At 43.1% G+C, this 27,728-nt stretch overlaps 3 protein-coding genes across 4 annotated transcripts in view; 1 reads left to right on the top strand and 2 right to left on the bottom strand.

The window, feature by feature from the left end:
* Positions 1-22,817, bottom strand: part of LOC111077839 — a 30,177-nt gene extending 7,360 nt beyond the window's left edge. The window contains 4 exon segments of the mRNA XM_022372268.2: positions 7,683-7,747; positions 10,073-10,220; positions 14,654-15,974; positions 21,357-22,817. Coding sequence (XP_022227960.2) covers positions 7,683-7,747; positions 10,073-10,220; positions 14,654-15,974; positions 21,357-21,434 — 1,612 coding nt within the window. The 5' untranslated portion in view covers positions 21,435-22,817.
* Positions 22,818-23,961: 1,144 nt separating this feature from the next.
* On the bottom strand, positions 23,962-25,114 carry LOC121403822. Its single transcript, XM_041591652.1, has 2 exons — positions 25,036-25,114; positions 23,962-24,506 (listed from the first exon to the last, which is right to left on the bottom strand). Exons 1-2 carry the CDS (start codon positions 25,040-25,042, stop codon positions 24,217-24,219), a joined length of 297 nt encoding a protein of 98 aa, XP_041447586.1. The 5' UTR covers positions 25,043-25,114; the 3' UTR covers positions 23,962-24,216.
* LOC121403819 lies at positions 25,038-26,864 on the top strand. Of its 2 annotated transcripts, XM_041591646.1 has the most exons (3): positions 25,038-25,624; positions 25,815-26,296; positions 26,363-26,864. In XM_041591646.1, the coding sequence occupies exons 2-3, from the start codon at positions 25,815-25,817 to the stop codon at positions 26,385-26,387; spliced, it is 507 nt and encodes a 168-aa protein (XP_041447580.1). In that variant the 5' UTR covers positions 25,038-25,624; the 3' UTR covers positions 26,388-26,864. The 2 variants fall into 2 exon arrangements, with proteins under 2 accessions (XP_041447580.1, XP_041447581.1); XM_041591647.1 differs by lacking the exon at positions 25,038-25,624 and having other exon boundaries at positions 25,797-26,296.
* Positions 26,865-27,728: the final 864 nt, after the last annotated feature.

The raw sequence follows: 27,728 nt of genomic DNA, 5'->3' as shown, positions 1-27,728 counted from the left end.
AAAGATGTGTACAATATATATTTTTGGGTAAATATATATATATAATCTGTTTTACTTTCATTTTTTTCATTTTCTTTTTCCATTGATGTTTTTTTTTCGTTTGGTTTTTCGATTCGGTTTTCTTATAAGGAGCACAAAATTTAGCTGAAATCCTTTTATTTTTGATATCTTGATATTCACGAAATTGAATTAGAAAAACAAAGTGTGACAGAGAGTAAGTAAAAGTAATGAGCGCATTGCTTTCTATACAAAATGTGTCTCGAATTCGCTTTCATAGGCTCTACAGAAACAAATGAATTTTCCTGTTTTTATTTCAACCTTTTTTTTTGTATGCGAAAACAGAAAACAAAAGCGGGGGAAATGGTGGTAGGATCTGGTGGAATGAGGTTGAGGTTTGTTGGTTGTTGGGGTGCAGTTTGGGGGGGAGGCGGACAACTGAAGGAAACTTAACAAACCGTTAAACGAAATTTTAAAGGCATTCTTCGAAATGGAATGGGCATTGGGGTTGTACAATACGATTTCCAAGAGCTGGCAGACTTGATCTGATTAGGAAAAGGAAATGCAAAGAATTATTCCGCAAAACATTATCATACAATAATAAGGATTTACAAACCGTTCGCTCGGATCACAATGGATTTTCAAGTTTAAAGTTTCGAGTGAAAAATATAATGGGAAAACTTATCGATAGGGGGGATATATTACAAGTGTATTTATGTACATATTCTTCATGCACGGCTACCAATCTTGGAAATCCTACTTTCAGCTTCGTCGGGAGCCGAAGATCGAGTGTTTTTGTTTTTAGTTTTTTTTTTTTTTTTTTTTCTTCGCTCGCTCATGGTTTTACTGTACAAAGTTGATGATGATTTTTTGTTAGCAGTGGATTAATATAAACATTAATAATCATAATCATGTACAAATACAAAGAGTTATATATAATATATCAAAAAACAAAATCAAAGCGTCTCAATCGGTGACAACGAACAGTATCTCAAAGTAAACTCAAAATCAAATCAATCGGTAGTAAATATGTATGTAAGTATGTATGTACCAACAAACAAACAAACACAATTAAATATCTGTACAAGAGAATATTTGGATGGAGACCTTTATTTACAGCGTTTTGTGTTCTTGTCATTGTTCGAGTAATACTCGTAGTGCTCCTATGTACTTCCTAATCAAATGTTGTTCTATTGTTCCCGCTGCTGCGCTGCAGTATGAGTAGCTGCCATCAATAATGTTGATTGCCTGATATTGCTCTATAAGCATTGGTTCCTCCTATCGGAATTGATGCAGCGGTTCTACGAGTAATAGTTACAGGTAATGCTCCCCCAATAAAATGTGGTTTATGCTCCTCTCTACACTCCCCAATAAGTCGGGCAAGGGCCGGGGGCCGGGCCCACAGACACGCAACGGGACACGGGACGGTACAGGGGCACGTGGCGGGACAATGGCAGATAAGTGAGTAGAGCATAAAAATAATAAATAAGTATCAACAAAACCCCAGGAACCTAACCGTAACAAAACAAGGCATACAAATTAAGATGAATGGGGTTTATGGCACGACTTTTATATGCACATACATATATACTTGTACATATATAGATACTTGTATACATATACTTATACTTTTGATAGTATATCAACCAAATTGACAATGGAAATCCGGGTAGAGAGCGGAAAACAACCAAATAAATAGAACAGAATAGGACGGAACCGAATTGGCCAGGAACAACGGAGCGACAACAAATTAATAGAACAAACGAGACCGAGGAATGGGAACGAGAACGGCGGTAACGGTAACGGGAACGACGACAACGAGCAAAAAATGAATGAGCACACATAAAATATTGCATAAATAAATGAAATGAATTGAAATGAAAATGGCAATGTGAAAATATATATATATGTATGTATGTACGTACACCCAACACGGTCAACAAAAACAAGAATTGGTAACACCGAAGATAGGCCTTTCCAGAGCAAGGGAAAACACTCGAAATTGGCTGACACCCCGGGCGCCACTGACGCCACAGCTCCTGGAATCGCAATTGGAATGGAAATCGTATGCGAATCCGAATCAAACTCGGCTCTTTTCTGTTCTGTGTTGGATGTCCCTAGGTAAATACGTGTTTATATACACTTTGTATATATAAATGTACGCTTCGAAAACTGTACCGACTCACGCAGGGGCTGCCCCAAAACAAAAAAAAAACAAAAAAAAAAGGGAAAAAAAGAGGGGAAAAGTGGGCACATGAAAATGCCAAAAACTATATAAAATAAAATAAAACTCTGGGTTTGACTGGCTGGCTGACTAGGTTGGGCCCATGGCTCCTGGTGGCTCCTCCTGGCTAACAAATTACCCAGTCAACGTACGGAAACGTACAGGTCGGAGCCACCCACACACACACTCACTCACACCCCGGGAATAGCAAGCAGCGGATGGGATGGCAATGCCCCTCGTGTGTGCGTGCGCTGTGACTGTTTCTCTCGTTCCTTCTGTTGGAAATAGGCATAAAAGGCATGGCAAACATTTTTACCGACATTTGATTAAATTTAAATATCCTTGTATCCGAAATTGGCTAAAGCATGTCCCGTTATGTTATGACACCAAATAATACAAGGAAAATATGGGAAAATACTCGCAAGAGAGCCAACGCTGAGGCTGGGGCAGCAAGGAACGGAACATAAAATGCCCAAAAACATTTCGGGTCTGCAAAAAATTAACGTTAAAAATTGCATTAAGGAGAAAAGTGAATGAACCGTTCCGACAACACGGCTGTGGTGAGTGAGGGGGTGGAGGGAATTATGGAGTGGGCCCGAGGAGAGCTCTGCTCAATTGATGAGTGGTTCGGTGTTGGCTGGGGCCCTGCCGTAGTTTCGCTTAATTATTTTAATTATTTTTATATACCGCCTACGTTTTTGCACTTGGCGCCGCTCGCCGCACCGCTCGCCGCACCGCTCGCCGCGCCGCACTGCAATTAAAACGCTATGCGGCCTGGCCTTCATCATTGAGTGCCCGTCCTCGTCCGCGGCAACCTTTAACCGTGGGGTTTTCCCCCGCATTGGTGTGGAGTGGTAGCGAAATTGGTATGCAAATGCTGGCAGCCCATCACTAGCTTATGGTACTACTAGCCGTACGCAAAATGCTTTGGCCAAAAGCGCTGCAAAAATAAAAACGCTGTGAATATAATTAAGCTGGAGCTCGAGCTGGGGCTGGGGCTGGGACTGGGACTGAGGTACTGTCTGCCTGAGAGGCTGGGGTGGCTGTGTGACTCTACTGATACTAAACGAGTGGGTACCTCTTATGTAGTTGTACTCGAAAATGCAATTTAAACGGCAGTTAGCTGACGGCTGCCCTGAAGTATGCAATGCTTTTTGATACCCATAATACTAGAGTAAAAGCAAATGAATTGAGGAACTCATTGGATTGGCAGCGCTCCTTCGAACACAAGCACAATCACCAACACAAACACAGGAACATGGATACGCACACAATCCGGGCACATCCTTTGATGCTCGACACAAGTGAAAACGACACTACATTAGACGTAGACCAATTAACAAGGCTTTTCCTGTTAATCCTGTTTGTACATTGTGCAAGTCTTCAGTAATTGAAACTGTCGACTGTCTAAGTCCAATTATTGTACAGTCTGCCAGTCGGCCCGAATAGATTGTGTGGGTGTGTACGAGTACGATTACGGGTAGGAGTAGGAGCACGAATATCTGTATCTGTATCCCTGTGTGTGGCCATAAAAATTCTATCTAAATTGAATGCAATTTTATTAGATTGTTGTTCAAAATCTCAATTTAAAGCGTATTAAATCAGCTTCAATGGCACGGAAGAAGTATTAAGAAATCTTGAGCTCAGAGCCAGGAGCTGTTCTTTTATGCAAACATTCCCACAAACACATAAACACATAAACACACACACACACAGTTAATGGCTGTGTGTGTGTACTTCTGATTGTGTGACAAATCTAAACAAATAATGATTTAATAAAGAACACACACACGCAATTCTATTGTGCCATTGATACTATTGTTTTACGGTCTGCTAATCAAAATGAACTGAACTCCGCTCCGCCCCTACCATCTCTGATCTGTTTGGGGACCTGCCTTGCTGCCTTCGAGGACTTTTGAATTATAAATGAGACCTAAAACTCTCGTTTAATATTTAAACAAAATCAAATCAAGGAAAAAAGGAAGGCAGGCTGGCAGGCAACACGAGGCAGCCAAGACAGCCAGTCAAACAGTCAGACAGTCCAACATTCAGACATTCGGTCGGTGCAAGTGGAAACTTGAAAATATCAAATGAGGATGGGGGTTGGGTTGGGCTGAGTTGGGTGGCTGATGGGCGTGCCCTGAGTTGGCGTTTTCCAATTCGAGTCCAACTGTCTGGCTGCGCTCTGGGCCAAGAGCTTACAGTGATGTGGATATGGATGTAGCTGTTGCTGGTGCTGGTGCCAGTGCTGGTGGGTCGCCACTTAAACTAATTTGATTTCTATTGAGGCAAACAAATAATAAATAATGAATTTACATTTCTATGCGTGCTGTGTTGCCACCACCGCCAGTCCTTGCCGCGACTGAGCCAAGCCGAGTCGAGTCGAGCACAAATGCGAATGGATTGTAGTAGAGTGGATTGAAGTGCGACGTGAAGTTGTGCTGCTGCTACTTGCATTATGTGTCAGTTGCTATCCTCCATATGCCAGGACTTAATTGCATCTTCTTTTCGTAATTAGGTGCACTGAAGGCCCAGGAAAAGCTCGCTACCTGATCAAGAACTAAGCGGATTACAGCAATTACCAACGAATTACGAGTATGGGATGCATATGCATACATATGTACATCAGTGGGGTACTTCAGGTACGGCCTTTCAATGGGAGACAAGCCTGGGGTGGCTGAACTTTACTCGTGCTAAGCATATTCTTAGATACTCGCACTTGTTACTCGGTGTATTATATAGTAGGTACTCAGCTTTCTTGAAATTAAGAGAAAACACTTTGACACTCGGTGTCGCGTTTCCATTTTCATTTACTCCGTCTCGACCGACCGACCGACCTATAAATAAATCATGTTCCCGGTAAGAGTAAGTAAAACAAGCGACAGACATGAGTGGGTTGATGAGTAGAACGGAAGATGATTTGAATGTGAAACCAGATGAAGCGAAAAAAATAAACGGCAAGAACCAACATAGGCAGACTGCTCGCTCTCCAAGGTACTGGCATCCTATTGGAAATATAATCATCTAAAAGTTGAATACATTTTGGTTCGGTAAACTGGTTCGGCCTATTCCCCGGACTATAAGTCTGAATCTGACATTGGGTCGTGTCTCTCTGGTGTGGGTCCAGGGGTTTGTCATGAGAGAGTGGAGATGAAGTTATTTACAAATGAGTGGATGGGTTGCTGTCGCTCCTCTGGGGTCGCAACTAAAATACAAGCTTGTCTACACGAATGTGTGTGGGTTGGGGTTTGGGTATTTATTGCTTTGATTCTATGTATATATAGTACATAAATATATGGAGCAAACGCGAAACGAACTGTGCAACGACTTTGCTGCGGCTGTTAAAAATGTACAATAATTTCAAATATGCAAATTTCAAAAACCAAAATCCAATCAAATTTCTCTGTGCGTGTGTGTGCGCACACACCTCTTGTTTGTTATTAGTATTCATCTATTGGTATTTTAATCAACATTCACACACACGAGCACACACACACACACTCACATATAAACAAACACTCATGGTATTCATATTTAAACTTTGAATTGTTCTGAATTGATTTTTTTGTAGTTGTAGTAGTTTTGGTTTCGGTTCTTTTGGGTTTCTGGAATTGCTGGAGTTGCTGTTGTTGGAGTTGTTGAGAATGTTGAATTAAGGAAAATATACATATCATATAAATATTGAATAGAGTTGAGTTATATATTTAGATATATATGTATGTAAATGTTTTGTAATAAAAAATATATATATGGAACAAACAATTTGGTTTCTTTAAACAACAGTCTCGTGTTCGGCTTTTTGCATTTGTTTTTATATATTTACAAAATTTGATTGTTTCGTTGTTGTATTTTGTTAATTATTTACAGTTAAAGTGAAACGGAAAAGTGACACAAGAACCAACAACGTTAACCAAGGGAAAACTCAAAATGAAAATAGATAGAGAGAGAGATAGAAAAACCAAAGTTCTTAACTAAAACTGGTTATTGTTTCCTGTTTTTCTTCTTTTCTGTGGATTACGGGAGTGAGGGTATGGATTTAGCTTTGCTTTGATTTGGCTTTTCTTTTGTTCCGATTTCAATTCAATTCGAATAGAATTCAAGACTGTCGCATGGTTGGGTTCTGTAATTCCGAATCTACTAATGGCTGGCTATGCTACTAGACCTGATTGTTCTTGTGGCTTCAGTTTTGGTTTGGGTTTCGGTTTCGGTTTCTAATTGGGTGCCTGTTGGGACGGGTTAATCTGCTAATCCGCTAATACGCTTGCAAATCGCAACTAAGTAGCTTAATTGGATTGACACTAACGGTTAGATAGGTTAATATTAATATTTGTACGAGTAGTTTAATTTGTATCTTTGTTGTTTATTTTTTATTTGTTGTTTAAGGGAATATGTTGAGGAAAATATACATTTTTGTTGTCATTTGTTTCTTTTGATTGTTATATATATATATTTTGTTGTTAGGTGTACACTTTTAGTTGATTGATCGATTGATTGATTGATAGATTTGATTGCTTTGATTGGTTGATTTGGTTGATTTGGTTGGTTAGAGTGAGTTCGAGATATACAGAGAGAGAGAGAGAGGTAGAGAGAGGACCCTTGCCATGACAAAACGTAAGTAAAGTAGAATTATTTATTCATTTCGTATGCAGAGTAATTGTTGTTTGAGACTATTTACAAGTTTGGTTTGGTTTTTGTTCTTTTTTTTTTGTTTTTTGTTTTTTGGTTTTGTTTTGTATAATTAACCAAAGGTTGCATTAAAAATTAAAATTCAAACAAAATCATACTCAAATTATGAAGAACTATAAAAAAAAATGGAAAAAAAAAAACTTAAAATGAAGAAAATAAAAAACTTATCATAAGTACAAAAGAAATCGATTAAAATCCTGCTTTTGTTTCGTGTGTGTGTTTTTTTTTTTCATTAAAAGAGTGGAATAATTGAGAACGACGTGTTTTCATCTTTTTGCTTTTCAGTTGATCTTTTTGACGGAACGAAAAACTTTTGTATTCTCGTTTTGTGGGTGGTGGTGGTATTGGGGGGTGGGGTAAATGAAAATAGCGCTTAAATCATAAGGTTATGTTAGTCATGTTGGTTAACTAAGGGAATTATGTAAAAAATAGGTGGAAACGATAACAGAACAGATAACTGGTATATTTTGAGATAGCGAGTTAGGAGATAGAGTCTTTTTTGTATTTTCAGTTTAGTTTGCTTGCTTTTTTTTTCTTAACTTATTTTAGAGAGAGAGAGAGAGAGAGGTAGAGAAAAAAGTATAAAATTAATGCTTACAATCATTCATATCGTCATTGGATCTCATTATGTACTGATCCGATGATGATAGTCTTGAATGCCCGTTCGTATTGGGATGAGCTCCCCCCCTATGATCACTTTGTTTATTAGAGCTACGCATCGCCAGTGCAGATGGGTTCGACTGATGCATATACATACTATCACCTTCGCACTCACTTTCTTTATACTGGAGCACATTCGTATGCTTCTCATAGATTACCAGGCAACGATGACATCCTTTCCTAAAAGAGTTTATTGGTTGCAACGAAAAGTTTGTATTTGTATTGTATTGTATAACGGTATAGTATGGATATTAATCATGTTTCATGTTTTTTTCTTGTTTAGTATTCAATTAGTTTTAGGCGGTGTGGTTAGTGTTTTTTTTTTAAATGTTTTAATGTAAGACTAGGAACATCCCTAGGGTGTACTGTGTGCAAAAAAAGAAGGAAACACACACTGAGGCGTCACCCCGCCGCCTACTCTCAAATGTCTTTTGAGTTTATCTTATTCTTATCCCAGAAATGTGGCTCAGACCCGAAACCCGAAACTGTATTCTATACGGATCTGATGCGTATTCATATTTTTGGTTATGTTACTTTTGAATGCAGGTTTCGGGTTTGTTCACATTTTAATATGTTTATCGGTTATGGTTCTTGGAAAAGCGATTACTAGGTTGATGTAATATTTCGAGTATAAGGTAATCAAAATGATCATCAAAACGAACTCAAAGGACGTACACTTAAGAACGCAAAAAACTCACAAAATATATATGTTTTGTTGAAAAGTGATGTTTGAAAAATATCGTAATATGTTATTCATATATTTAAATGGAAAACGTTTCAAAATAAAAAGTTTTGATTTGGGTTCTGTTTTGATATTATTGGGTTTTCGTTAGTTTCCTAGTGGATACGATAGTAGTACGAGTAGATGGCACTCGATATGTTTACGATACTTAATTAAAATATTATCTGATATACGACAAAAAACATGTACAAAATGGAAGGAAATGGAATGGAATCGAGCTGAAGCTGGAGGAGATTAAGGACCTCCCTCCCAGCAGCAGCACCGCAAAAAGGACAAAAACATATTTTTTGTATGCAAAGGAGATTTTTTGGTGGAAGAAAAATCAAAAAACATTTTCACATTTCAGCTACAACGGAAAAACTTAGCTTACGGTTAGGATTATTCATATGTTTATTAAATATTTATAAGCATGAACAAGGCAAAACGCAAAAATTCCGAAAATTAAAACTCCACTTGGGTAATTCATTGCTTTTTGTTTTTTTCTTGTTTGAGTTTTTTCTTATTTTGCATTAAGGAAAGCAGCTTAAAAGGGGTTTTAATTGTTTTTTTTTTTTTCACATTTCTCTTGGTGGGTACACAAAAACATTCATACGGAAGGAAGGCAACAAAAGAGGAATTCGAGTCCGAAGCAAAAGGAATGAGCAAAATGGAAAGCAATTTTCGTTTAAAATTTCTTTGGTTTTCGTTTCGTAACGTTTCAAATGAAAATGCAGTCGAAGGAAAATGAACAACAACAGGCGTAGCAAGCAAAAGTTGCTGCCAAATATTCGTAGTAGAAAGATAGTTAGAGAGAGATTGGGTATAGCAAAAGGCAGTTTTCTAAATTAAAAACACACAATATGTACATACTTGAAGGAGGGGTACGGTGGTACAGGGGGTACGGGGTGTACTGGTACGTAAAAAAGTTTGATTTAGTTTTCAGCACATACATACATACACATCTCTATATATCTATATCTATGGGCAGGATTGGTTGGGTAGTCTGGGTACGAGTACACGACTGGGCTCTTGTCAAACATCCGAATTACGAGCATCGCGCTCTGCCAAGACAGCGCCATTGACATGGAGAGGACATGGCGGCATGGTGAGGCAAACAAACCCGTTTCAAAGGCAGAAAGTTAAGAGCCGAGCATTCGGCAGCAGCAGCAGCAGCTGGCAGGGAAAGGGAAAGGGAACGGCAACGGCGACAACGACAGCGATAAGGTTGACGACAGGTTTTAGATGGTACTCGTACATACAATATGTATGTCTATATGTCTGCATGTCGTTGCCGTCGCTGCTGTCGCTGCTGTCGATGCCTCTATCCTATCCCTTCTCTGTTGGCTTTGTTTGTGTGCTGCTCACTGGCTTCTTTTTAATGAGGTTAGTGCTGCATTTTCCCTCCATTTTCATCACCATCATTGGGGGTTGGGGGGGAAGTAACTGTTGGTTCGGAGGGAGCCTTATACCTTCCACACAGTCTATCAAACACACATTCAACAAACACACACTCAAACACACACAAGCACCTTTTCTCTAGTGAGAAATGAAAACTTATTCAATTATAGGCACTTTTCGACAAAGAAGTAACAAAATACAAAGAAAAATATATATACGATTATATGTACACATGTATAAAATGGATTCTTCATCATCATCATCATCATTTTATCTTCATCTTTTTTCTTCATCATCTTCTGGATTTTTTCTTGATTGCCAGCCAATGTTAAGATATGTTAGCATATTATATTGTTGAGCAGTGGCTCTGGACGGCGGGTACTTACTCATCGACAATCAGATATTTGTTACCATCGGAGGCCGCACACCTGCCGCGATAGCTGAACTGCGATCCCTTGATGTGTATGGACTGCTGATAGCCGGACAGGAACCAGGAGCCCTCCCATCGAGCCGGAAATGTGCAATTTGTGGGAGCTGCAAGCCAAAAAAAAAAAAGAACAAAAATGTCATAATAATTTATTAATAAAAAATTCTCAACTCAACCATTAATACATTAAGATATTATATTCCAATTGACGCCCCAAGGGGCAGCGCCGGGCGACCTCAATTGCGTTCATTGTTCATTTAACAAGAGAGAGTGAGAGGGGAGAGAGGAGTGAGAGAGAGAGCTCCAGATAAGAACCATAAAAGAGCAGCCAAAGCAATCTTTCGCCTGGTAGCCAGCACTCAATGAAATGCGTTTGTATGCACATTTATTTATTATACGAGTAGTACCAGTACTTACAAGTACTTAAAATGTTCATATACCCGTACATACATTCGTATACGAGCTTTGTACGGGGGATATTCCTGTGTGGATATTTACAGATTTAAGCTATTGCTGCTTGGCCACACACTTTCTTCGCCTTCGGTTCGTCTAATTGTATTGTCAAGTTTGGTGCCAAGATTTGTGGCTTTTTAATTTGTAAATTGTTTCAATTATTATTATGATTGTATTTAAGTGCGTGCGCATAAGGGGCCTCAAATTTACGACCCCCCTAACCGACCCTCTGGTGGACAGGGTAGGTAGGGTATGCAACGGTAAGGGAAACGAAGAGAAGTAAAGGCAGGCGCATAAATAAGTTGAACGTTGAACAAGCAAAGCAACCAAAAACGGCTCGTAATAATAATGTCACTCACACACACTCACGGACAGAGTGTGGGGTGGGGTGTGCAGAGGGAAAACTACCAAAATGGCAATTGTGAATATTAAAAAAAAAATGCCTGAAAGAAAAGAAAACTTCTGAACGCCGAAATCTGTATACCCTTGCGTTTCCCCTAGAGCACATTCGGGCGCATAAGTTGAAGGTGGAAATTTCCAATAAGTGAACAGATACATTCGGTTTGAATGATTTTTTTACTAGGGCTAACAATTTTTCTTCAAAAATAGTTTCTTTATATTTTATTATTATTTTAAGGCAAAGGTTTTTAGTGCATCTGCACTTAAAGCTGCGGCACTAGCTATGAAATATATACACTTGAACCGACTTCGAGGTTTCATATTTCTTTAGATAATCCGGAATTTTCATGCTACGATTACACCAATTTTCTTTTTGATGATCCAGAATATGGAATACTCCATGGAATCTGATAAGATTAGTTTGATGCGTTGCAAACATCAGACCAAAATTATAATACCCGCTAAGGGAATAAAAAGGAACATAAAGGAACGAAACAGAGAGCAGAGAGGAGGGTAGGGTGGAGGGTGGAGGGTGAAGCGATTCAAGCCGAGTCAAGCCCAAGTATAGAAAAAGAAACGTAACGGGAAAGTTAGCTAAAGGCATGCCACATCAGGCGGCAGAGAGCGGGCACACATACACACACACACATACATACAGGGACAGAAGTATAAGTACTACTACGAGTATATCCCATACAATAGGAACAAGGATACATATAGAAAATGGTAAAACCACCCTCTGAGCGCATACATACATATAGCTTAATGTTTGGGCACGATTGGCAGTGGCAGGGAGTTGGGCGCTTTAGGGGTGGTACAAGCACAAGCAGAAGCACAGTCACAGTCACAGGAACCGAAACGGAGATGGAGATGGAAATGCTGATGGTGATGGAGGACCTGAGGACCGGAGTCGGACCGAACCGAACCGAACAGCGGCTACGCATTCAAATACAGAGAACTCCCAAGCAGACACGAATGTGCGCACACAAAGTGAAGCCGAACTGAGACTGAGAATGAGGCAGGAACAGAGGCAACATCAACGACAGCGGCAACACGGTGCCGTGCCACACACACACACATTCTTACTCGTACCCATACCCGTACTCTCGTCCTTACAGCGATACACATTTTATTTTATTATTCCTTTCCTTTCTTTTATTTTACTTTTTTTTTTCTTGTTGATTTTTGTGTTTTTTTTTCCCCCCTCTGCTTTTATTTTCCTTTTGTTTTTACATTTGCGGCAAACAAAAGGTACTCATGCGCAGGATCAGCGCAGGAGCAGCGCTCTGAACTCTGAGCCTGACTGAGCCGCAGCTCAGACCTCGAGACCTCTGGCCATAGCTGTAGCTGTAGAGCCGTGGATGTAGATATACTTGTGGCTGTGACTGTGTGTTGTCCAATGACTTGTGCTTTTTACGAGGGGTATTCCACTGCTGCCATTGCTACTGCTCCTGCCATTGCTCCTGCCACTGCTGCTGTTTCTGGCTGTCATAATGCGGCCCCATACGCACAGCGGGGGGCAGATTGTGTGATTGTGTGAAAAGTGTAGCACACTTTGCAGGGCAGCCACCGCCCCGAGCTCGGAAGCCAGAAACCAGAACTTAGTACCCCTGCCCAAACCTCCCCGCCGCTCAGCAGACCCGAGGAATAATTGTTTCGCCAATTTCAAGTACCGTGAATAATTTTTCCAACATGATTCAATACTTTTGCCTGAGTGCTGCACGCTGCTGCTGCTGCTGCTATTGTTGCTGCCACCGATTCCGAGCACGTTGCCCTTCGCCCTTAATTCGCTACCCCTGAAATATGCTGCAGGACGACAAGCATAAGTAAATACGAGCTAAAAGCAAACAGAAAGACACAGACAGACAGACAAGCGTACAAATGCGTATAGACAGTTCGAGGGGATAGGAGAGATACGATATATTCGTATTTGAGTGTGTTTTCCGAATGGATTAGAGTGGGCTCAAAACAGAAAGAAACCAGAAAAAAGTGTAGGAGCTTCGAATGCTTGGGGGCAGAGAAAGAAAATAAAATAAAATAAAATACAGCTGAATTCTGAAAGAGTTATGCGACGCTGAAAATGAGGGGATCCGATCCACATAAACTGACAGTAATCAGGTGCATTAATCAAATAAATCTCGCGTAGCTTTTGGGTGACTGTATTAGGTATTAAGTGACTTTTCCGAAACATTGACACATACACATGTACGATGTACGATCCAGCCAGAGAAAAGAGCACTGAAATTTCTATATTTATACTTAGTTTAGCTAAAAAAAATGTAAATCTGAGCGTGGAATTATTAAAAGGAATACCGCATATTTAACTTAAATATGGGTGTATTTTCTTATATTCTACCATTTTTCTCTAAGTGAATATGAACTCGTAATCAAGGGGTAAGAGTAATGGGGAGTATACAGCGCCATATTAATTATGAATCAATTTCCCGACGCCCTACTCTATCATCATCTTGTCGGGTCGTGGCTGTTCTATTCTAGTCTGTCCCCTCCTGTTATGACTGGCAATTTCCTCGACTGGCAATCGCTCCCAACATACACTTATCTTATCTATCCAGCTTGATCTATAATGACAACTTGAACGCGCTAACAACTCCTTAACCCAATTATAATGCCCACACTTATGGGTGTGCACAATTTCAAGTGTTTCCCTTCTCCGTCGAGTTGTTCGGTTAGAGTACCAAGCCACCGTTACTGGACCTGGGGAGGGAGGACCACCCCTATTGAATGGATTTACGCACACCCCCTCACACACAAACACACACAGGCATAGATATAGACAAATACATAGATACAAAAGTACTGTTCATAGAACTCAAAGAGCATGACGCTTTACCCGGAGACTCATTTGCGTTTGCGTTTTGGGCTGTGGCTCTGGATTTTGGACTTTCGTTTTGCAGCCGTTAAACCAAGTGCCAGAGAGACGGATGGACAGACAGTGCCGGGTGTGTAGGAGGAGGAGTGGGAGCAGGGACAGTGGCAACCAAAATGCTTTTGTCTAACTTGAGTGAATTATGGTCAGCGGTCGGTTGGTCGGTCGTTCGGTCGGTGGTTGGGCGGCGGCGGTTTGTTTCGGGCAATTTCCGTACAATTTGCCATGTTGCATGATGTTGTTGCCGCTCCGGCTGTTGCTGTTGCTGCTCCGCTATATACATATATTGTACGAGTATATATATTTTGTTTTTGTTTTTTTTTTTTTTTTGGGCAAATTCGCTCAGGGAGAAACAGTTGAAACGCATTATACGAACGCAGATCTGCGGTCACAAACTACTTATGGATTCAATTGAGCATGACCGAGGAGTGGGAGGGGTGTAGCAATAGGGAAGCAGAGGGGAGTGGCCGGGGCAGTGGCAATGTGGAATGGGAAGTGGCAAGTAGGAGATAGAGCAGGAGGCATGTGGCAAGAGGTTGCCAGCTGACGCTCTGTTGCCCCGCTACAAATTATGCCTTCAAAATTAAATGAAATGTTTGTGGATTGGGGAATTTCGTGGTTGTGGCACCCGAGAGATGGTTGTTGGGATAGAGTGGGGGGAAGGGGGGATGGGGGGATGGGGATGTTCCTTGGGCGAAATTATAAATTCTTATCATAACGCTACTTATCGCGGCATGCGGCTATGCCTGTGCCTTTGCCTTTGCCTGTGGCCCCAGCTGCACTTTACTTTACTTTACTTACCATCTTGTCGGCCGCCCCAGCCACTGACGGACGTGGCCAGCACCAGCATTAGCAGCGGGCCAAGCCAACTTTTTGTTGACGTCATGCTGTTGCTCCTCGTCGTTGTCCTGGCGGCGCACTTGGAGTGGGTGAGGGTGTGGGTGTGGGAGTGGGAGTGGGAGTCCCCGGATGAGGCTTTGTTTCCATCGCCTTGCAGGAGCAGCTGCTGCCACAGGAATATCAGCCACGTAATGCTGCTGCTGTTGCTGCTGCGGGCAAGTTGCTGGGGCTCTCTATTTTGCTGCTGCTGCTGCTGCCGCTGTTGTTGTTGTTCCTTTTCTCGCTCCAGACTAATATCACCGTTATAGTTAAAGCACCTACATTCATCATACTCATAGTCATTCTCCTCCTTAGTCGGCTCCTCCTCTGCATCATCAGCAGGAGTAGCAGTAGCTGTGGCGTCTTCATCATGCGGCAGCTCTGCGCCAGTTGTGCCCCATGCCACCGTGGCCACCTTCTCTCTTCTTGTCGTTGCTTGCGAATTGTATTCTCTCAATGTTGTTGCTTTTGCTGCTGCTGCTGCTTCAGCTGCTGCACCACCACTGCTGATTGGATTTACCTTGGCCAGTGTGGCTGCAGACGCATGACTTGGTCTTTCGCGTCGCATTCGGTCACGTCGCCAGCATCGCTGGCCCGCCGCCGCGGGTTTCTGATGCCTGTGCTTGCCACATTCCAGTGCTCTGCTGCCACCCACAACAGTTGGCACAACTAATTGCAGCGTCTGTCTGAGATCGGTGCAACCATGCTCCTGCTCCTGCTCCTGCTGCTGCTGCTGCTGCTGCTTTTGCAGGAATTTTCCGGCTCTGGTCGGCGATGGGGCAGAGTAGGAGGACATTGTTGCCGTTGCTGTTCCCGTTGCTGTGGTTCTGGCCGTAGTTGTGGCTGTGGCTGTGTCCGTGGCTGTAGATGGTGTCAAAGTCGACGCTGAAGCATGTTTATCATAATTTTTATGTTCCCAGTAATGCTGACAACAGCAGCTGCCGTGGCAGCTTCTCCTGCTATCGCTCTGGCTCGTCTGGCTATGGCTATGGGTATGGGTATAGGTCTGGGTCTGGCCCCGACTCTGGCTCTGACTGCCGGCCGCAGGCACATGCTTACATGGATAGCAGAAAGGCGGTAAATAGATTAACGACGTTGTTCCTGCTCTCGTCTTGGATGTGGATGTGGACGTGTTCCCGCTGAGGCCAGAACTAGAGCTGGTGCCCGCCGCTATCCTGTCTGCTGCATGCATTTGTTGCCGATGATGATGCTGATGCTGCTGATGCTCCTGGTGCGCCGTATCCTGTGGGGCAAGAGACACGAGACAAGAGTGGAATATTTTATTATTATAAAGTACAAACATGCTGTGTGGCACAGCCAAGTAAATATGATATAAGGTGGCAAAGGCAAGCTCTGGCGACTGCCTCGAATTTGAATTTTAAATAAAGCGCCACCGCATCGTCACTCCGGCAACGAACCCCAACCCCAGCGACTCGACGCATATATAAATAATCCCACAAAATTCATTGTTCATCGGATGGCATCCAAATACAGTTGCCTGCCCCACAAAAAGATACCAAAACTTCCTCGGCGGCGCATTAAAAAGCAATAAAAATAAATATGGGCTCTGGGAAAACCAAGAGAGAGACTCCCAAACGAAATAAAATGCCCGACGACGCGTAAATCAAAAATCACGCGCTATAAAAAAATTAGACAAAATTTATACGCTTCGATATATTGGTATACAAATGTCTGCAGCGCCTCCCCCCGACCATAGCACCATCGCCCCTCATCAGCGCCTCTTCCGCTATTACATTTTCCTGCATTTAGCGCCTCCAGCCAGATAGGGGGAAACCGAAGCGTAGCGAAGCGAACGGAACCCCAATCGAATCCCCTGCCCAAACAACCACTTGAGAGTTTTTCGTTTTGGATTCTTCTGCGTGTGCCCCAAGCGGAAAAGACGATCGTAGACCGACCGACCACCAGCACGAGGGTCAGCCTTAATTTCCATATTGCATGAGAGCTTTTTCAGCCACACTATGAAAATAGATGCGAGTATATTAATTGATCAAAATTAAATTGGTTACATTCATCATTCGTATAGATCAGCGGTGGGCAAGGCTCTGCTCCCAAATACTCCTATTGCTTTCAGATTTGTTCTTCGACAACCGACACCAGCGAGACGCAGAAGCGAAAAGTGCCCGAAAATGCAAAAACTAATACATGGCCTGTGCGTGACATTGCTGATCGACTGGGACTCGAGGCTCAGTCGTGAGAATTCGTCTGGGCAGATCTGGTTTGCTCCCAAATTCAAAAAGCCTGTCATAAATGCTCGTAGCGTGACATCTCACCCGACGAAGAACAGGTGAGGGAGTGCCCAGTATTTTAATCAAGAAAAATATGGCATATTTTTTTTTACTTTTCCAGAACTTTTTCAATGGTTTGTCTATTCAAGGCGCTTCTGTTACCTATCAACAATCTGGAGAGGAGGCGTCGAAGTGGACAGACTGCAGCCATCTGCTGGAACGTTGATGACTTTAAGATTTTCTTCGAACTGTTTAATATTTTCTCTCTCAACTTTTCCAATCGATAATATGAATACATGAATACATTTGAAACACATTTTCATGTAACAACAAGAGATTGTTTAGGAAATTCTAAGAAAGCTTTTACTTATCCAAGAGTCTCAAGAGTCAGCCCACGATGTGTGATGTGTGTCTCATGCATTATGTCACGAAAGTTTCGCTCAAGAATTTAGTATGCCTCAAAGAATCTAAATCAAAAAGGTCGCTCGTCCCCCCAGACCTTCCTAGACCCGTCATGCGAACCCATGCGAGGAGGAGGCTTAATGCAATTTTGATGTTGTGTAAGCGCTCCTCTTAGCCCATCATCTATGCTAATTAAGTTAATTAAAAAGTACCAGCAAAGTATTTGCACTTGGCCAACTTCACTTCACGTCATAATCAAAGTGAAGGCGGCGCATCGAATGGAAAATGAAGCCCAAGTCATGTCAAAATGCTCTTAAAAAGCCAGAGCCCCATTCCCATCATCTCTCCTCTATCTCTATCTCCATCTCCAGAAGGGGCCATAGATGCTGGGGATGATGATGATGATGAGGGAACTGACGATGACGATGGCATACAGTGGAGAGTCTTTATTTAAAAATGAAAATGCTGAAAAAGCTGACAAAAAAAACGAATGAAAAAACGGGGCCAATTATAAGCTTCATCATTAATTTGAATAAAATTAATTTTCCCCCACACACACACACATAGAGAAGGAGAATGCCACAAAAGAAATGTGCCACAATAAGAAAGAGAAATGTTCCAAGAGGAGGGATTGTGTTGGACTGTGGCACAAACGGACTGAAGGACAGGACAGAAGGAGACGTAAACGGAGACGGAGATGGAGGCCAGGCCCGGACCCCCAAAATGACAGCAGACGGTGGCAAATAAAACATTTAGGTGGAATTATAATTTTACTTTGCTTATTTATAATTTACGTTTAAAATGTGAAACACCTGACAGCTAAAGAGAATTTATGTTTGCATGTTTTCCATTAATTTATTTTTCCAAGGCGCGCACGGCGCCCCCTCCCTTCCAAGGAAAAATGCCCAAGACCAACTCGAGACTCGGAACTGCACGAAAATGCACAGAGCCCCGAACAGCAGGGGGTTTTGTGGATGTGGAAAGAAGGGGCACGGCACAGGCAGAGGCACATTTTGCTATCACGTTTGGACTATAAAACAGAAAGAGCCCCTGCTACATCTATAGCTACAGCTACAGCTACAGAGCCCCGTGCTGATGATGTTGTTGATGACGTGGAGCGGCGCTACGAAGCAGCCGCCAAAAATGGCAAACGGTCTACCCAAGACACGGGTAGTCTCAGGCCCCTGCCAGCGGAGCACCAGGCCCCACTCCCAGACACAGCCACAGACACAGCCAGAGACGGAGAACCGGAGCCCGGAGCCCGGAGACGTCTCGACGCAGTGCAAAAAAAACTTGTCAAGTAAATATAAACGAAATATGTGGCACGGCACCCGTTCCGTTTCGTTCTACCATTCTGTTCTCCTTTTACTTGCTTTATTTTATTCCCATTTTATTATTATTTTCGCCCCGGACTGCCTAGAAGAAGATCCCACAGACGCCGCAGCAGCACCAGCAGTGGCAGTGGCAGTGGAAATGGCAGTGGTACTGTGGCAGAACCAGCACCAGCCGAACACATAAAAAATATTTTTATGCAACATTTTTATGATTTCCGTCTGGCTGTGACAGCGCAGCGGCTTCGCCACAAAGAAACATTGTCCGTGTCCCCCGCCGTATACTATACCGGTATACCGGCATCCCATGTCCAAAATATCTCCTGCTTCACCTGCTTTCAATTAAGCGACACTTTTCTTTTATGCGACGGGCTTATTTCTCATTACGATTGCACTGTCCTCTGTTCTCTGTTCTCCGTCCTCTGTTTTCCCCTTTGTTTGCGCTCAATGCTCATTTCTTTGCAAGAGATTCCCCGATTCTCCGATTCGGAATTGAAATTCGGAAATTGCGACTGTCTGCTGCAGGGGTTGTGGCTGGTGTGTTGACGGCCTGCTGATGTTTCTTTCAAAAGGAGGTCCGTCGCTCCCTGTGCTCCCTTGTCTCACTTCATCAATCATTAATTTCGTTTATTTTTAGTGAAAATAATCACTTTGGGCAACATATGTGACCGAGCCACAGCAGCGTTTCGCATGTGTTTGCCGAATGCCATGGCTCCGAAGGGGGAAGGAGAATTGAGCTGAACGACAAAGAGTCTGGAAGATGCGCATGGTCCGAAACACCTCCGTGCAATTATCAAATGGACTATTATCCCGGTCCCACACCCAAACCCAAACCCAATCCAAATCCCTGGGCTGCGTTGCGTGTATTGTTGCGTTCGGTTGGGTTAATGTGTGTGAAATGACTTTATTGGTTTTCAGGTGGCATGGTGTGGGTCTGGGTCTCTGTCTGGGTCTCTGCCTCTGTCTATAAGTTTGGGTTTGGGTTTCGGTAAATGATGGCCTTGCTATTATGGACACATGTGTATCGAGTGCCAAGGGCGGCCAGACTGGGGTTAAGTGCGGCTTAGATGGGATAATAACGCAGACATTCAAAGAGCTTTGCCAACACAAAACAATTGTCTGAACAATTTGTTCATATCTGATATTTAGTGGTAGATACTTTTGTATTTTATATGGTCTAGCTCCCCATTTTATATCCACAAAATCAATTTAAGAGTGAACTTAAGAGGAAGGATTACATATATCTAGATTTATATCTAGTAACCAACACAGTTCCATTAGCACTACAATAGCAGGACAATACACAATCATTTGTGGCGAATTCGTGGCTTTGTTCATACCATTCACAAGCAAGTGAAGCGCAAGTGTCCGTTTGCTTATGGGACATTTTGCGCAGCGAATCAACGTTACTTTTGTATCATTCAACGAATGTAAAAATGTTGTCATCGTATTTGCATTTCAGTCGTACATTCATATGTAGTAATACAAGATGATGACACAGCTGTCCCACCGGATACCCACCGTACTGTTTGCATTCATAACTTTATCGGGCATTTGTCAGGTTTTTGCACAACGAACGCTTCCACAGAAGTGTTGGAATCTTTGCTCATTGCAGTGACTAAACCGCCTTTTGCTTATCGCTTTTCCAGTGCAACATACAGTACTCGTATTACTATACCATGAACAAAAATAGAAAATTCTCATATCAAATCCACACACACAAAAACACACACAGATACAGATGTATACATAGATACAGAGTACGCACAACTTTCCACACCCAAATCCCACACGCACCTCGAGGTAAATTAGTCAACAACTCCGTAGTGAAAGAGGCGGCGAGAGGCAGACAGAGGCAAGGCATACTCAGAGCCTGAGCCAGAGCCAGAGCCGGAGTTCCGTTCCCGGGGCAATTCTCCTAATGCAATACATTTCCGCTATGCTGCGGGCTGCGGGGTTGCTGGTTTGCCTGGGCGCTGCGCTATCGGTTGAATCATGCATACCAACATGATTTTTATCTATATGTCGATAACATAAATATGACGGAATTGACGCGATGGCTGTGTGATTGGGGGGATGGGGATGGAGATGGGGGTATTCGGGGCCCTGGACAGAGTGCAATTGCAGTGGTGCGCGCACCTCATTGAACTTTTCAGACAAACACAATTTGTCCGATAAGGAAAAAACGTCTACACGACACCCGGGACGAGGCGGCAGGCAAACGAGGCTAGGCGGAAGGTGTATGTGTGTCTGTATGAGTGTGGAGTGTATAGAGAAGGGGTGGCTTGGTTTGGAGGCGGGGTTGAAGCGGCCGGTCGAACGGCGCGCGCACTAATGGCCACCATTAATAATTGAAAAACTGAAACAGTCGGAGCATGTGAGGAGTAACCGGAGAAGGCAGAGTAGAATGGAGGCCCCATCGTGGGGGGTGTGTAGATGGAGATACAGATACAGTGATGATACACTGAGGTGGAAAGGTGGAGGGGATGGCTAGGGGTCGACAAAAATCTATAACCAAAAAAGTTATGAATAAGCGAGTGAGTCCAGAGAGGAGAGGAGGCGAAGCGAGAGCAGGGCCCGGCCCGGCCCGGCCATGCCAGGCCAGGCCAGAGCACGAGAACAGAGAGTCAGTCGAAAGCTACAAACCTGTTCTATGTTGTTTTCGTCGTTGTTGCTGTTGTAGCTTCTGCTGCTGTTGCTGCTATAGTTGTAGTTGTAGTCCATGGCGACTCCAATGGGCTGCTGCGAGGCTGCAGCGACGTCGACAACGACACGGCGACAATGTTGAAGCTCCTCTTCTCGTTCTCCTGGTTATACTCGTTCTTATTGCTGCTGCTGCTGCTTCTGCTGCTCCTTGATGATGATGATGAAAATGCAGCAACGTCCACGTTCAAGTCCAAGACTAAGGGAATCGCGTGCGAATCGTAGCCAACCAGCATTGGAAAAATTACAAAATTCCCTCTTCGGTTCCGTTGGCTCTGCTCTTGCTGGGAAGTTTGGAGTTTTTGTATCTGTATCTGGCTGTATTGTTGGTGTGATTTTTAGACGAATTTTCCGCTGCAGGCCAGCAGCCAGAAGAATCGCAAGCGCGCACGAACCGAAACTGAGACTGAGACTGCGAGTGAGTCTGGAACTGTGACTGCCAGCAGCTCGTGGGTCGTGGCTCGTGGTCGTGCAGCAGGGGAGGCCACACAATATTGGAGCAAGGTGTTTCCAAACACACAGAGAGACCGAAACGAAACCGATGGCAAAATTCTCGCCGTGCGCTGAACTGCGCAAAAGCAGTCGAGAGCTGAGCTAAAGTTGCTGCTACTGCTGCTGCTTCTGCCGCTGCTGCTGCTGCTGCTGCTGCTGAGAAGACATTTTTGTTGGGGCTAGCATGCGAAGCTCCACCACCGTTTGCACTGGCTAGATTACGTCTGCCGCTGGGGGCCGTCGCCGCCGACGCCGCCTGCTCTCTGCCTGCCCGCCTGCCTCTGTGTCAATCGAATTAAATGGAGAGCAGCAAACTGAGTAATTGGGGTTTAGGTTTTTTTTCCACAGCTAGACAAAGTTCGGTTTCTTTTGCACATTTATTAATTGAACGAATTGAAGGAGATAAAGTTGTTTGTTGTTTGCTGGAAAACCACTCGGGGAACACGCAACGCGACACACACACACTAGCACCACTGACAGACTTCGTGTTTTTTTCAAGGTATACAAAATTCTGCACACCACACAGTAGTTTTTGCAGTTTTCTGGCTGTGTTTTCTTTTCCAATTGAACTTCGTTCTGGCGTGGCTTGGTCTGGCTGGGAAAAACCTTGAACTCCGCGTTCTCGGATTCGTTTGGCGTTGCAAGGCAATTTGATTTGCACCCGATTTTCACTGAATAGTCGTTTCTCTTTGTTTTATTGAATTTTCTTTCGACCGACGACGCGCTCTCACGGACGGGACGGGCCGAGCACAGAGCGATACACACACAGCGGAAACTTCTGCTGCAATACACAAATTTCTTTCTTGTTTGCAGCGCCAGCGCGCCGCGCACACCACCTACGAGAGCTAAGAAAATAGTATCTATGGGATGTGTGTATCTACGCGTTACGCGCGAGATACGACCGCTCGGTTCGATTTTTGAAAAGAGAATGACGACGACGGCGAGAGTCTGATAAAGATAGGGATAGAGAGAGCGCTAAAGAGAGGGAGTGGTTATCGATAGACGCTTCCCACCACCTAAAATACATAGTTTCTGCTGCGTGGCTTCTTAATAAATCATTTAATAATAATAATAATAATTTAATAATAAAAATAAACCGCAAAATTAAACACATTCTAGGAGTAAAAATACTTACTTATTTTTTACCTAAATTATAATTCAAACTGTATATCGATAACACTTTTTAACGACTAAAATCGCTTCATAAACTTTGTGGGAACAGCAATTGGCTCCAAATATCTCTTTGAATCCTAATGAGCACTGTATGTGCGTAAACATAATCGAGGGAAGCCAATTCCATTATAAGGAACATTTCCGTTAAGTTTTCTCGTTGTATTTGCCTCACCTCCGATTTGACTTAGTCATGTTTGTTGACAAAACACACATACTAGTGTATGTACAGTGAGCGAAAAAAGTTTACGGAAAGCTCTTAAATTATTATATGCAGTCCAAAAGCATGATCACTTGAAAATCAAAATAAAGTCCATGATTAAAAGCACTCAATGGCAAGGGATCAATTTTTCTCTTTTCATTAAATATTGTACATACATATGTATGTATGTATGCTAACTTTGTTAACTTACTGTGAAAGTGGACGAGTGAATGGTATACAAATGCGTGCAATATCAGATTAATATGCCGCTCTTAACGAATTTATGAGACATACTCTTCAAGATGCTTTTGAATGCTGAATCAGCTTTCTTGTCCACTCCACACTTTGCCTTGTTCGACTGTCCCATACCGATTTTTATATACGAGACCGCACAAAGTTTACACAAGGAATTAGCTGGGACTGGTATGGTTGAGATGCTGTATGCAATATCAATTTACGGACTGCCACAGAAAAATAACAAAGGCTTGTTGATACAAACGTTACTGATATCCCCCAACATGGGAGTTCGAGAGGACTGACAAATCTTTCTACAAAGAACTTCAGTCATAACCGCAATGCTGCTAAAATGAACAAAACAAAAGATTACGCTCGGGGTTCTAAATTTGATATGGGAATCCCAGCAGAAAGAAACTATAAATATTTAAATATTAACCTACCTTTTAATTTATAGATATGTATGTATTTCCATAAAAATAACTCCTATAGAGACATTTTATGCGCTACATTGAAAAAGGATTCTTATTACAAAATCCAAATTGTTTCCTTTGTTTTAGATATGTCTCGAACTGGACATAAATATACATACATATAGGTACATCGAATTACAGATGAGAAAGGAAGATTAGAATCAGAAAATGGAATGAAATCACTAATGGCATAAGATATAAATTAATAAACTAGTGGTACGTAGAGCCTGTGCTACTTGGAGCTGGGAGACTCCTGCTCTGGCTCTGCCGGCTCCTTTTTCCTATCATTTTTTTCCTGATGATGGGCATCGTGATTGTGCTGCTGGTTCTTGATGACCAGTTCTCCAGTCGTGGAGCAGGTGATGATGCGAGCAGCACAGCGCAGATAACGATTTCGGGCACAGAGCCAATAGGTTTTCGATCCGCGTGAGTTGTTCCGGTAGTACTCGTATCCGCCCATCAGCAGTTTGGGCTTTCCTTTGGTGCCCTTGACAATCATGATTCCTCTCTTACGTATAATCTCTGCAAAATAAAAAATGTACGACTGATCAGTTGGGATCTTAACAAGAGAAATCTACTAGACTATGGTAACATATTCCATTCGCGATCAAATACATTAATTACCTGATTTATATCGCGAACTTCTTAAACATATGTACACATTTATAACATTATAACTTATAACATCTTATTTTTAAGATTGTTAATAGCTTTATTTTCATTAAATAAAGTATGGATATCCTTATTTGTCTGCTCAAAACTAACAAGAGTTTTTTAAACAATAGATACAAAATATAATGAAACACTTTCAGGCAAAGTTTACAAAAAAAAAAAACTATTATAAATATCGTTGCTCCTGGATAACCTAGATCAACTGTGAATGGTTAGAAATGCAAGCAAAACGAAACCAAACTAATAATGTTCCATTTTATTTGCTATTTGTGGAGATTGAAAAGAAATTGATATGGTTTGTGTGTCACAGATGCGAATGCTTCGCAAATTTAATACGGTACACCTCTTGGCCGCTCTTCAGCGTTGTTGTGGCCCGTACCTTGCATTTGGCACTCCGATAGCGGGCACAGCGCCAGTTGACGCTGTTCTTCAGCTTGCGATCCATTACGAACTCGTGATTGTCGATGATCAGTTTCAGCTTCTTCTTACGGGTGCAGGTATAGGAAGCCAAATGTGAAACTTCTGAAAGAGAGAATACATCGGATTAGTGGCAGTGTCTGGGTTCAGGTGGACAATGTGGGTGTGTGTTCAAAGGGGAACTAACTAGTGTTTGCATTTAGGGTTTATTAAGTATCAATTCGAACTGAGATCAAAGCATACAGAAAGAGCTTAAGAGTACAAATCTATTTAGATCTACTTCAGCCGACAGGCAGGAGCTTGACCGGTTGCCTGCGGCCGTTGGCTGTGGGGGCATGGTTATGCTTGCTCGCATGGATAATCTGTCCCCGTAGTGTGTGTACCCGACCATGGCACTTGATGTGGGTGGTGTACTGTGTGCAACGCCAGTAGATCTTGTCGTTGACGGTCTTCTCTCGGACATAGGAATAGTCTTCGTGCTGCAGCAAAATGCGTCCCTTCTGGCTCACGCTGTAGTCAAGCTCTGAAATGAATAAAAGTAAAACAAATTCGTAAGTATAAAATGGTCGATAAATTAAATGGGGATGCGGTGGGGAGAAAATAGATTTTCGATGAGTTTTTCGTTTTTGTTTTGCCTTAACACAGAATTTAGTTTCGTTTTATTCTTAATAATTGATGGCTTTTCCGCTTTTTCAAATTTACACATAATTCTACGCTCTCTCTCTCTATCTCCGTCTTTAGATGGACTCATGTGTCAGTTCCTGCAGTTGCTGGACCTCCTCCTCGTGGAGATCGAAGCCGACGGCGTTCTCAATCTCACAATCTATCTTGGCCATCATCTGGCGTGGCTCCCGCAGCGTATGCACCTTGCTGGAGCTGTACTTGTTGCGCTTCAGCTCTGCGTGCATGTGCTCCGCTTTGGCAATGATGAACTTGGGGGGTGACTCCTTCAGCATTGTGATGCGAGCGGGACACTTGAGCTTCTTCGTGGCCATCGAGCTGCAGCGCCACAATATCTTTTTCTTGTTCTCACTCATTATCAGGAAGCGTATGCCGTTGGCCATGATGGCGGGTCGCCCGCGCAGCGATTTTGTGAAGAAGACAAGAACATCCTCCGGATTGGGCACCTCATCGTTGGCCAGCACAACTGCAAAGGAAAACGTAAATGCAAAAATGGGGATTAGTGTCGGTGGAATGTGCCATTTTGGGAGCAAAACACAAAAGTAATTGGACAATTCGGACGCTCCTCGTTTGCACTCGGTTTAAGTTTCTTAAGTTTTTATTTACAGCTCAAAGATGGCCATTCAGATATAGCATGATAGATTTAGCACTTAAATTACATAGTGAACATATCCGCCATGCTCTCGGGCAGACTCCTCACGCTGGAAACCACAGGCGTCGTCGGATCCTGCTTCGACTTGCGCTTCGGCCTGATGTGACGGTGCTCGTGTATCTGGCGGAAGTCCCTGATATTGGTCTTGCTCATGCAAATGAGCACGGGACAACGTGTGGGCCGGTAATACCAGTGACAGCGCCAGTACAGATTGGTCCGATTCGTGTTGTTGCGAAAGAACTTCATACCGTCCAGCCAGAGCAGCTGCCCGCCGCGCTTCGATACGGTGAACTGAATGTTGGGATGATTGCCCCTGTATTCGCCTCGGCCATGGATCCAAACTGGAAGCAAACGAGAAAGCAGTGATACATGTTAGTACGAAAGCTGTGAGGGTTCTCAGCGGCATAAACTGTGGGACACAAAAGATTACATTTATCGATGCGATTCAATTATTAAAAGACGACTTGACATTGGTTTCCTTTAATACACAGAATTGCACACGCTTATCAACTAGGTAGCTAAGATTCTATATTCCATTTAGAAGTCAAAGCAGGTCTTCGATTTGAAATTTCGCAGCGGCGGCGGTGGCCGCGAAGCCGTCGCCTTTGGCGGTGACAAATCGGGTTCGGGCTCCGAATTGTGCTTTTCATTGGCTGCCTCTGAATCAGGCTGCCGAACGGGCTCTGGATCGGGATCCCTATCGGTCTCCACATCAGTTTCCCTGTCGTTCTCCGGATCAAGCTGCCGTTCGGTTCTATCATCAAGGTCCTGCCCATCTGATTCTCGGCCACTGGCCACTGCACTGGGCAGCGGCTTAATCTCAATATCATTGCTCTCCATGTGCTGGTGCTGGTGACACAGACGCAGTATCAGCGTGGACTCGTCGTGTATGGCTATGGCGGGACAGCGTTCTTTATAGTAGTTGCGGCACTTCCAGTACTGCAAATTGCCACGCTTCTTGTTGCGAAAGAATCGAAAGCCATTGATGACCAGCAGCTTGCCGCCGTTCTTCTTGGAGTCCGCAAAGTCAATGTGAAAGGCTGTGGATGAGAGAGAAGAGCGCGAATTAGTACCATACCAAGTGATGCACAGCAACAGAAAGACTTAGCCTAGGCTTAGACTAATTCCACATCGAGTTAGGGTTCAACACAAATTGATTTATTTAAAAATAGAGCTAGTCCATTCACCAGACAACATTTGTGCTTTGGACAATTAATCACTTAGGTGCTAGGTAGATCGCCTTTCCCTCTTGATCAGCTTGGGGGATATTGTCGAGCACTCCTCCAGCATGGACAGCTGCTCCGTAAGGCTCTTTTGGGGAA

The sequence above is a fragment of the Drosophila obscura genome, unplaced genomic scaffold (genome assembly GCF_018151105.1).
Source record: "Drosophila obscura isolate BZ-5 IFL unplaced genomic scaffold, ASM1815110v1 contig_150, whole genome shotgun sequence".
NCBI lineage: Eukaryota > Metazoa > Arthropoda > Insecta > Diptera > Drosophilidae > Drosophila > Drosophila obscura.
This window is presented reverse-complemented; position numbering and strand designations above follow the sequence as displayed.

Bases quoted from the DNA above. Each gene is read 5' to 3' on its own strand.
- LOC121403819 (XM_041591646.1), top strand. From the start codon at position 25,815: ATGGACTCATGTGTCAGTTCCTGCAGTTGCTGGACCTCCTCCTCGTGG. The intron at 26,297-26,362 runs GTAATTGGACAA...TTTTATTTACAG, and splicing joins TTTGGGAGCAAAACACAAAA to CTCAAAGATGGCCATTCAGA.